The sequence below is a fragment of the Protopterus annectens genome, chromosome 14.part0 (assembly GCF_019279795.1).
Source record: "Protopterus annectens isolate FY-2018-M chromosome 14.part0, PAN1.0, whole genome shotgun sequence".
NCBI classification, from domain to species: Eukaryota; Metazoa; Chordata; order Ceratodontiformes; family Protopteridae; genus Protopterus; species Protopterus annectens.
Genome location: NC_056748.1, coordinates 269,803,803 through 269,815,866, shown reverse-complemented (window position 1 = coordinate 269,815,866; position 12,064 = coordinate 269,803,803). Strand labels below are relative to the sequence as shown.

The following is a 12,064-nucleotide window of genomic DNA, read 5'->3' as shown; positions in this document are numbered from 1 at the left end:
TGGTGGCAGCACCACATCCCGGGATGGTCCAACATTTTAGTGGACAGGCTCAGCAGATCTATCCTGATGCCTTACGAGTGGTCTCTGAAGTCTTCGGTAGTGAAGCAGATCTTCCTAAAGTGTGGTCATCCTTGCTGCGATCTCTTCACATCTCCTTCCAACATGAAATGCAGCGAGTTTTTTCGCTCTGAACCCCCCTACTGTGGAAGTCCCCAAGGATGCTCTGATTCACCCTTGGCCTCCCGGACTTCTTTATGCTTATCCCCCCTCTTCCCCTCATATCGAACTTTCTGCAGAAGCTCTGAAGGCTGGGGAGCACTGTGATCCTCATAGCCCCATTCTGGCCTCGTCAGGTTTGGTTTCCCTTACTCAGGTCTCACCTAGTTGTTCCACCATGGATCTTGGATCCAGTTCCGGATCTGCTCTCACATCCCTCGGGGATTCCTCACCCAGATCTGGACAGTCTGAAGCTCACTGCTTGGCTGTACTGGTTCCCATGATTCTTAGGACTCCCGGTCTATCTTCTCCAGTTAAATCCATTCTGGTGGCGGCTCATAAATCGTCCACAGGAAAATTTATCATAGTAAATGGAGACGTTTTTCTGTTTGGGCCATGGAGAGGTCTTTGGACCCTGTCACTGCACCACTTTCAGCGGTCTTAGATTTCTTAGCTACCAGTTTTCATCAGGGAGCTAGTTCCTCGATGGTGAAAGTTCAGCTAGCCGCCATTTCTAACTTTCATGTTGGGGTAGACATGTCTTCGTTGGCTTCTGCTAAACTTTGTAAGGCCTTCCTCAAAGGTGCCTTCCTTCTCATACCTCCGATTAAGGACCCCATCCCTCTGTGGGACCTTACTTTGTTGTTGCAGGCATTGGTGTCTCCCCCCCTTTGAGCCAGCGGCATCTATGAATCTGCAGTTTTTGACCTGGAAAACTGCCTTCTTGGTTGCCATCAAATCTGCTAGAAGAGTTTCGGGGCTTCAGGCTCTTTCTATCAAAACCCCTTACATGATCTTTCACAAAGATAGAGTATCGATACGCACTAACTCGTTCTTCCTTTTCCAAGGTAGCTTCGGAAGTCAATATCAATCAGACTATTAATTTACCAGTATTTTTCCCTAACTACCAGAACAAAGGGGAATACAAATTACATTTACTGGACGTACATAGGCAGTTGAGGTTTTATCTGCACAGGACTAAACCTTTCCGCAAGTCTGATCAGCTTTTTGTGTCCTATGCCAAGCCCTTCTTTGGTAAACCTGTCTCAAAAGTTACTCTTGATCACTGGATTTCACAATGCATTGACTGGGTTTATTCAGCTAGAGGTGTGTCTCTTCTAGGAAAAGTGAAGTTTCATTCAACCCGATCTATGGCTATGTCAGCGACCTTTTGGTCTAGGGTCTCTTTGGATGATATTTGTTCAGCTGCTACTTGGGCCACATCTCATACCGTTATCTCTCATTATAAACTGAATTTGGTCTCTAGGAGTAGAGCATCCTTTGACTCTGCAGTGCTCTGGAATATCCTTCCATGAGGGCCTCCCAAGAGTTAGGTGGCTGGGGGCTCAGTCTCACAGGTTGAAGACCAAATGAAGTAAACTACTTCAGATGAAGAAGTTATGTACTCACCATAACGTTCCATTTGAGTAGTTCTGCTTCATTTGTCTTCAACAGTTCCCTCCCTCTTTCCCCCTAACCTTATTCTTTGGGATTTGACACGTCCTTTGTACTGGACAATTGTTGCTAGGCTTTTTGGTTCTGTCAGGGCTAAAGTTCCTTTGTGATGTTGGTGTTGGAGGATAAGGTGTTATTAGGTCGGGGATCTGTTATATGTTAGGCAGCAAACTCGATCTGAAGGGAGACAGGGGCATTATGGGTAAGGGGAGGAGCATGGAGCTCGGAGCCATAGCTGGGAAATGTGGCCGTGTCGGATCCTATATGGATCTGAAGACCCACAGGTTGAAAACAAATGAAGTAGAACTACTCAGATGGAACGTTATGGTGAACACACAACTTCTTTTTCTTTCAATCAGTTTATTCATCTTCCATTATTTGTTTCCATTCTCTACAGTCTGCCAGTGAGAAGGCTCTTCAAACCTTGGATTTGCATAGACAACTCTGATATTATTTGGACAAAACTAAAGCTTATTCACAAACGTGAACAGCTTTTTGTTTCCTTTCATCCCAGGTCTTTGGGTTTAGGTGTTTCTAAATAAATCATCTCTTACTGGATTACAAAGGCCATTTCTTTCTGTTATTCTTTTCATGGAAAATGTCTGTCTTAATCAGTAAAGGCTCATGCCACCAGGGCTGTTGCCTCCTCTGGTGCTTTTTTCAGGGGTCTGAATACCGATTCCATCCTTAAGGCTGCTACTTGGTCTTCTGTTCACACTTTCACTAAGCAATACAAATTGGATGTTATTTCCACGGGCCAGAGCTGGCTTTGGCATGGCTATCCTCCATGGGTTTCTAGAGGGCTCCCCTGTGCCGTTGTCCTCTCAAGCTTTCTGTTGAGCTCTTGTACTCTCCCTTAGGTTATGAATACTGCAGCAGTGATATGGAAGGACATAGTACAGTTGTGCAAAATCTTATCATAACAGTAGGTATTCTTCACTTCATTTTTGCAGTATTCAGTCCCTCCCACCTGCCTCCTCTGCTGTAGCCTTGTTCTTTCTTGCCCTCCTAACCAAGAGGCTCTTCTCCTTTTTCTCCTTCCTTCACATTTTTCCTTGTCCCTAGAGACATTTTGTTCCTGCTGGGGCTTTTCTAGTGATGGTTGTGTGCATCCGTGCATCACCTTTATGCCTTATGCCTTGCAAGGGGAGCCTACATGTGACTTATGATGTCAATAAGTACTAAAGGCTTTAGTACACTGGCCAAATGTTGGGCTATCCTTGGCAGGAGATCCCATAGCTTATGAATACTGCAGCAGTGAAAAGGACATCAGCTGTAATGGTAAAATTTTACACAGCCATCCTTTCTGTATCTGCATACTGCTCATTTAGATCCTTCATTACCTGCTTGATCAATCCACATTCAGATTCTTCCTTGACTTTGAATGTCTTCATAGTCCAACATTGTAGGAACATGTAACCTTGCTGTCAGACACAATGCTCACGTGCAGTGCTTGTTAACTTTTTAAATGCTTTTATAAATAAATCTTTTCTGTTGCCTTCCACTTGTATGTTATCTCTTCTGAAAGTTTGCATGTCTAGAATTATGTTCATTATATGTCTGTGCAAGTATGTACATCACACATGAATTATGCTCATTATTCATCTGTGCAAATCTTTATCTCAAGTGACCATTCTCTGTATTATGTGATATATATTACCACTTGGGGCTTTTGGCCAAATCACTTAACCAGTTATCAGATGAAATGGTAAAAAAAAATAAAACACTATTTGTGGTTACAGGACGCATTGAAACTTTCTGTTTATGCTATTCATTTTTTTTCTCAGCTAACAGCTGCTAACTTTGAAGCATTGCCATCTGATGCATTCCACAGGCTGCTGAATGCCGGACTGGGGTTTTTAATGCAATGACAGTTTCCCGTTTAGTCAAATGTCAAACTTCTCCTCCTTTAGAGAACATTTTATAGCTTTAGAATCTGTCTGTGCTGTACTGTTCCAAGAATGTTACCCCCAGAAAACAGAGCACTGCTGTACAAAATGCTCATGATAGTAGTTCAGTAGACCAGTAGTTTGAGGAATGAAATCTTGTATCATTCTGCTTAGCTTGCCACTGTCATAATTGCTGTACATCTCTTTTTTTTATAAACTTTATCTCCCAACAGGATGATTTTCTTTATTTTTTGATGGCCATTGTGTTCTCACTTGAGGTATTAAAAATGGCATAAGGCAGTCTGACATTTACAGCCATGTTAGCCATGTGACACTGATGCACGTAGTGTAGAGTATCATGGTGTTACTAGGGGAAAATAGTCTGCAACAGTACCAGACACAGGTAGAAGAAACCCATTTATTACACTGTCGTTAAAGTCTGGCCCTTGAAGATCTTGTACTTTGGTGTGTACCTCATTTGACAGTATTTCATTTTGATTTATGTCTTGAAATAAGATCCTACCAAATTTAAGCCATTTGCCACAGGGAAAAAGGTAATGAAAAGTGGTGTAAAGTAAAATTTCATGTATCAAAAAACCACACACATCTAACATCAAAAATAAGTGACACCCAAGTCACTGCAAAATAAATTAATTAAAATACGTCTGCCAGCACCCTCTTAATATCATATACATTAATTTCATGGCCATACAACTATAGGGAAATTGGCATCAGCACAAAGTGTGGTATTTGTGATGATGTGAGGTATTGCCAGCTATGCCAGTAGAAGTAGGGCAGTGGATGTGTAACATATGCTAGCACAGCTAGCTGGAATTTTATAAACAGTTATATGCCATTTGTATATCAAACTGATTTGTACAGATGATTGTGTTGGAATAATGTATTTGTAAAGTTGTTTGTGTTAAAAATGTACCAACAGTGTGCCCTGCTGGAGAGAAAAAGAAATATACATGTATTATTGTAACTGTTTAAATGTATATGTTTTAGCAGAGGATACTGGATGAGAAGAGGTTAGTTTCAAACTTTGAAAATAGTTTGAAATTAAATTTCCTGGCTTAGGCCATAAAGATTGCATCTTACAGTTCTCAATGCAGTCAGATATAGAAAGTCTGTACTAGGAAGCTTTCCGCATTGTCAATGGGTGAACTAATTGCTGCTCTGGAAGGGTGGAGGTTTGAAATTGTTTTATGACCCCCAAGAGCTGCAGCAGAGCTTAGCAAGGCTCTGTGTGTGTATTATTGACACATATGTGCTAAATCCTGACAACTTCTAGGCAAGGAGGAAGCTTGGGAACCAGAAGTCAGATGTATGTGATGTCATTCTGTAATCCATCACTAAAATAATGTTTTTATATTAGCTGAAACTAAAGTCTCAGAGCACTCTGTTTTGAAATCTGACAAAGGAGGAAGACCACTCACCTACTTCATCTTGCCTTGCTGTAGTAAGTAACCATGGAATAGTAATTCTTTAGATCAGTCAGGAAAATATAATGAGATTAGCTAAGTACTGTTTTTATGTATCTTTGTGAACCTCTCCACCTGTGTTATTTTTAATATTTCCTGTGGTTGAAACTTTGGTGTTTACTGTAAGTAGATATTTAGTATTTATATGTTCTTTTCTTATTTATTGGTTCATAGGTTACTACTAGGCTAACTGCCCTTGTGGGACATTTTAAGCCTAGCCAATTACCCCATGTGAGAATCAAACCCTGCACCTTGTGTCTATAAAGTAAACAACTTAACCATTAGGCCACCCTCATTTAAATATATTTAAACTCTTCATTGTGGCTGGTGTTTTAGAGAATATTTTAATCTCTGAAAGTACTTGTGTATATATTTGGTGACAGCTCTGGCCTCTCCTGAATCCTTGCTGTTGTTCAAACTACCATTTGTATTAATATTAATTTCACTCAGTATAATTGGGTACCCTTGTAAGAGACTTAGGCAGCTGGGCATAAGGGCAGCTTTTCCCAGGTGTGCGTGTGGGGTGTGAAAATCAAATCTTAGTGTGTATGTGTCAGCTGTTTGGAGCAGGGACATGAAGCACTGGTTTCATAGACGGGGTGCTGGAGGACTTGGCTTGGACACTCAGCTGAGGACTCAACCCTACAGCTGTGCCATTGGGGAGTCTTATTGGGGATCTGGAATGAGAGAGGGGACCCAGCCTCCAGACTAACTGTGTTCCCTGTGTGCTCTTAAAGGAAATTGTGCTTGATGCAGAGAGCTGCATCTGGTAATACTGTGTGTATCCATTTTTGTTCCAAGAGAATGTTCCTCTCCAGTGCCAGTGGTGAGGATTCAGGCTCCTGATTACTGGCTCAGAGTGGGGACGTCACAATATTGTATAATAACAGAGTTTGATTTTTGTCAAAGCAGTCAGTTTTGCACTTTGCTACAGAAGCAGTTGGATATGTAGGTCCTTTGATATGAGTGGCTTGTTGCAGAAGGATTTGTTATAAGTATCTTTGTAAATAGGACATACATCCGTTTCCTGTTCTGTACCACCAAATAAGTCATTAATTCAGGTTTTAGCTTGTTTATTTCGAAAAAGGTAAAGAAAATAGACATATTGTACACAAATATTCTATGATTAGTACTTTTATACTATGTTCTATTATTTTACAGCATGTATGAGTGCTTTCAATGTTATGGTAGTGAGAAGCACTGAATCTGACCATGGAATTGAGGTTATGGACAAGAAAGGAAATATAGTTGGTGTTTCAAAGAATGCTGGAGCAAAGGTGAGAAAACTACACTTATCAGATGTAATTGTCTCTTTTATTAGGAAGTGGCCTTTTTTTCTTTTTCTTTGTTTCTTTAAGTGTTAACACTGTTTTTTTCTCTGTTATATGCGCATTATATGCCATTTATTGTAAAAACATGAATATTTCAGCCTGTTTAATTAAACATAAAAGATTACTACCCCATTTTAAATTGAAGTTTAATACCGTTTTATCAAGATGTTAATTCTGTAATGTTGGTGACTTAATTTTGACAGTAGAAGAGAGCAGCAAAACTTCAATGCCTGCTGTTTTGCACTTCTTAGTTATCTGCAGATTGCTAATTGCATTTCTTTTGGTCTACAAAAATTAACTTGGATGGATATGAATTTGACAATCTTTGGATCCATTCATTCTAAACAGAGGAAGGCTGTCTCAGAAAGATGCATCTTTGTTAGTCACAAAAGTGTACATAACACTTTGATCAGTGTAAGTTTGGGTTATGACTGAGCGCACACGCACACACACACACACACACACACACACACACACACACACACACTTGTTTCTCTTTATTACAAGACACATTCACCCCTTAGGGTTACCACCTGTCCCTCTTTGCGAGAGACAGTCCCACTTTGGGCACTTGTGTCCTGCGAAAAAACCTAAAAAAATGGCAAGTGTCCTGAGATTTTGAGACAAAGCATATTTCTTAAGTTTTCTTTAATAGTTGCATAAAACAGTTATTTTGTATCTGAAACGTGTAAATAATCTGATGTTATCTAGTCACCATTCCTCACGCTAGGGTCTTGGATCCGATATCGGAACTGAGCCGGCAGACACAAGACCACAACTTAGCTCAAGCTCCTCCCCTCCCATAATACTCTGCTGCCCACCACTCCCTCAGATCTCGTTTGCCGCTTCAGTAAGACAGATGCAGATTGATTCCTCATTTGGTGTGTCTATCTTTGGAATCATTTTTTTGTTTTGGGGTTTTTCCATTGTTCTAGAGTTGGTGATAGTTATCCTACCCTTGATATCCCCTCCCTGTTGGTTTTTGACCTTTGCTTGGTGCCTTTTCCCGGGTTTGTTGTGTTTCTTGTGTACTGTGTTGGCCTAGTTAGAGTAGTTATTTTAAGTAGTAGTAAGTACTTTAGTGTTTCGGACAGTCTTGTTGGGTGTTTCTGATCTTTGGCTTGTCTTTTGACTTCGATAAAGGCTTTTCCCCTAGGTTAGTTATGTCAGATAAACCATTGGGTTTTAAAAGGTGCTCCTCATGTGGTCGGAAAATACCTATTTTCGTCTCACCCGAGGAGTGTCTGCATTGTCTCGGCAGTGACCACCTCGAGGTGGAGTGTGGCATTTGTGTTGCCTTCAGTCCCAGATCCGTGGTCGACCGTAGTAACAAACTGCTTATTAAAGGTTTGGTCAAAGGAGGCCCCTCTGGTCAATGGTTCCCCGGCCAAGGCAGGCTCCTCAGGGACTAGAAAGAGGATTCTTGTGGAGGAGGCCCCATCCAAACATCTCAGGCTGTCGGATCCTAAGTCTTCGGATCCAGCTTCAGCCAGGGCAGTTTCGGATTTGAGATCTTCGGGTCCCAGAACGTCCAGGGAGTCTACTCCTGGATCCAAGGGTTCAGATCCAAAGCCTTCGGATCCGACTCCTTTGGCTCCCTCTCCCGGACCCAAGGTTTTGGACTCCAGACCTTCGGATCTGAGGGTAAGAGCCTTGCCCACGGATCTGACCCTTTCAGATCCGAGAGATTCAAGGGCTGTTATTTTGGATCCTTCATTGATTTCGGCTGTGATTAGGTCAGATCCGAGAGTCGTGCTGGAGCCAATTGCAGTGGAGGATCTCCCCTTGGATCCTCTGTCCTCAGCACAGACCCTGTCTTCTCCTAGTAGGTCTCATTCTAGGCAACACAATAGTAGACCTTCAGGCTCCAGGCATGGCTCTCCCAGCAGGTACTTCATATCCTCCCATTCTTCCAGAAGTGCCCTTCCTATGGATATGGGCAGGATGATACGGACCTTTCTGAAAGCTCAGATGGAGTTGGGGCTTCTGGCTTCCTGGCCCAGTGGTCAGGAATCCAATCTCCCACTTCCCATTTAACCACTCCTTATCCGACCAGTGGCTTGGATTCTCAGGGACTGTTGAGCGGAGGCTAGGAGAGCCCCGGACCCCTGTTTGGGTCTTTCCCTAGCGGGATCGGTGGTTTGTTCTGTTCCTGCCCCCCCCCCCCAAGAACAGTCCATCTCTCCGGTCAGGGCTGTCGACCCAGGGTCCATGGGGTTGGATTCAGACCTGGGTTTTTTGGACCAGTCTCTTCCCCTGGACGCCTCAGCCTTCGGTAGCTCTGGTCCAGTGCTGTCAGGTGGAGCAAGGGGCCGGGGGGGGTCTACCTTCTCTTCTGCTAGGGTATTATCAGCAGGAGAGGGGGATGGGACCTCCTCCAGTCCTTCTGCTTTCTGGGCTGCGAAAAGATCCTTCTCTGTGATCAGAATTGCCTCCTGTGTGCACAGTCATCCTACCCAGCCTCAGTATCTGAGTGGCCCAGGTCATCCTGCTTCCGGTCAGCCTGTCCGACCTAGCCTCCGGGGGGGGGGGGTGCCTACCCCTCAGGGATCCCCTCCTTATCTGAGTCTTCCCTGCACCCTCCGGCTGCCCAATCCCCGTCCTAAGAGGAAGCCATGTTTCTGGAGCCTTTTGGTACAGGCCCATCTATCTCTTGGGGGGGGGGGTGCCCCCCCCCACACTGATCCTCTTATTGATCTCGTGGCCAGCAGGGCGTGGAAGGAGCCAGATACCGTGGAGCTAGTGCCAAAGAAAGCGGACAAGTTTCTCAGTCCCCCAGCAGATAAAACCTTTTGGTCCAAAGCGGTTCCGGTTGATGCTATTGTGGTGGTCGCTGCCACTAAAAAGGAATTGGCAGAGCAGATTTCTTTGGTCCATCCTCCCAGTCATGAATCGAGAGTTCTGGACAGATTTTGAAAGTGGGTGTTCACCTCAGCTGCCTTTAGCCTGCGAGCATTAAATTATCTTGCACATTTCACCCGCCTCCAGAGGGATTTGATAAAGGAACAGTCTACTTCCCTATCTGGGTCCATGTCTAAGGAGGAACTTAAGGTAGTTTCTCCGAAGCTGTCAACCATTCATTCAGTTGCTAATTCATCCATGAGGCTAATCTCAAACTCTGCGGAGGGGTCCTCACAGGCGGTGGGCTCAGGCATCACCATTAGGCATCATGCCTGGCTGCGCCTGAGCGAGTTTGCAGAGGACTTCAAGACATCATTTGTTAACGTCTGCTTTGATGGTTCCACTCCCTTTGGTCCCACTATGAAAGAGACGTTAACCCGCAGTGAACAGGAAGGGAACACTTTGTCGGCCGTTGGGATCAGGTTTTCTTCCCCTCAGAGGTCCTTTTCTAAGATCCAGAAGGGGAGTAAGAAAATGTGCTTTCGGAAGGCACAGTTTTCCTTCCAGGATGTTCAGGAGGATTCCTCTTCCAGGGGACGGGGAAGAGGTTTCAATGGTAGACGTCGCCCTAGGGTCAGGGGAGGCCCGCAAAATCACGGTTCCAGGGAACCCTTCTCTGAGAAACCTTTGCAGTGTTCCTGAGACGTTGCCCGACTGTCCTTCCCTGGATGCAGTCAGGGGTCATTTATCTTTGCACCCTCTAGCCTGGGCAAGTGTTACAAATGATCAGTGGGTGCTAGCAGTTATATCCAGTGGCTATCACATTCCTTTTTTGGGAGTTCCCCCAAAATCCAGAACCCTTCTGGATGTGCCACCCAGTCAGGAAGAGTTGGCCTGACAGGTTGTGAACCTTCTTCACAAAAGAGCCATCCAGGAGGTCCCCGCAGGGCAGAGAGGATCTGGAACTTATTCCTGCTTTTTTTTTTTGTTCCAAACAGAACAGGGGGCCCACGTCCTATTTTGGACCTCAGTCGAATGAACCTGTTCGTACAGAAGTCGAAGTTTCGGATGGTCACTGTGCAGTCGATTATGCCCCTGTTACACAGCAAAGACTGAATGTGCTCAGTGGACCTCCAGGACATGTATTACCATATAAAAATGGCTCAATGGTCCAGGAGGTTTCTTCGCTTTCGCCTGTGAGCCGATCACTTTCAGTTCAGGGCCCTGCCCTTTGGTCTCACCTCAGCCCCCCCGGTGTTCACCAAATGCATGGGGGTGGTGGCAGCTCATCTCCGGCTCCAGGGAATCCATGTTTTTCCCTATTTGAACGACTGTCTCCTGACGGCCCTAGGCATCAACTATTGGACAACATTCACACCGTACACTCCCTGTTTCATCTGTTGGGCATTACAGTGAACATATCCAAATCCTCCTTGATTCCAACCCAACGTCTGGAGTTCATAGGCACTCTGTTAGATACAACCATGCAGATTGCAGCCCTTCCTCTTCGCCGGGTGTCTCTTATTTACTCCCAGGTTCAGGTTCTGCTGGGGCAAACTTGCCGTCCGGCTTCACTGATTCTCAGAGGATCCATGGCAGGTGCCATTTATTTGGTACCGATGGCTCGGTACCATATGAGAGTTCTTCAGTGGACCTCTGCAGTTCAGTGGTCAGCGTTTCTGCATCCCCTGTCTTTTGCCACTCGGCTCACCCCAGTGTGTCGAAGGCATCTTTCATGGTGGACTCATTCACCAGACCTTGTAGAGGGCAGATCATTCATTCCATCGATTCCTATGGTGACAGTCACCTCCGACGCTTTCCTCCTAGGATTGGGGGGGGGGCATTTCCAGGGACAAACGGTCCAAGGGACATGGTCACCATCAGAAACCAAACTGCACATCAGTGTTCTGGAGATGAGGGCAGTCCTCCTGTCATTGTAAGTCTTTCAAGATTGCCTCCCTCAGGGAACAATTGCAGTTTTATCGGACAACATGGCTGTTGTTTGGTATATAAACCAGCAAGGGGGCACATGTTCTTATCTGCTGTGTTGCAAGGCCATGAGGGTCTGGGAATGGGCGATGGCCACTGGGCGCTTTTTCATTGCAAAGCACACCCAGAGCATCCGTGTTGGTGGACAAGTTGAGCAGGGCTATCTTGACCACTCATGAGTGGTCCCTGAATCCAGTGGTGGCCCAACAGATCTTCTGTCAGTGGGGCTATCCAAGCTGCAATCTGTTTGCATCTCCTCTCAGCCACAAGTGCAGCAATTTCTTTGCATTGATCCCCCCCGGAAGGGGAAACCCCCAGGGACGCACTCACCCACGATTGGTCTCTGGGTCTCCTGTATGCCTTTCCTCCTTTGCCCTTAATTCCCAAAGTACTTCAGAAAGCCAGACACCTCAAGAGTCAGTTGATCCTCATTCTTCCTTCTAGCCTCGGCAGATGTGGTTCCCCTTCTGTGGTTTCACTTGAGGCATCCACCCAGGGTGCTTGATCCAATTCCAGATTTTTTGTCTAATGCAACTCTTCTCCTGCTCCCGAACCTTCAGACCTAACATCTGACATCGTGGTATGTCCACTTCCAGTGATTTTGGCTAAGTCCAGGCTAGCTTCACCTGTAAAGGACATTGTTCTTGCTTCCCAGAGGACTTCCATGAGGAAGGTTTATTCTAGTAAATGGAAGAGGTTTTCGATTTGGGCAAAGAATAAGAATCTGGACCCCTTCTCTGCCTCTGTTCCTGAGATACTTCTCTTTTTGACCTGTCTTTTTACGGAAGAGGCCAGTTTTTCCATGATCAAGGTTCAATTGGCAGCAATTTCGAAATTTCTCCTTGGTGGTGACCCTGCC

General features: G+C 44.9%; 1 protein-coding gene across 4 annotated transcripts in view; it reads left to right on the top strand.

Annotated features, from left to right (window-relative positions):
* The window catches only part of SFXN4 (sideroflexin 4), a 645,242-nt gene that overhangs the window by 439,615 nt on the left and 193,563 nt on the right, over positions 1–12,064 (top strand). For all 4 annotated transcript variants that reach the window (XM_044055982.1, XM_044055979.1, XM_044055980.1 and 1 more), the window contains exon 11: positions 6,206–6,321. In XM_044055982.1, the coding sequence (XP_043911917.1) occupies positions 6,206–6,321 (116 nt within the window). The remainder of the gene's footprint in view (positions 1–6,205; positions 6,322–12,064) is intronic.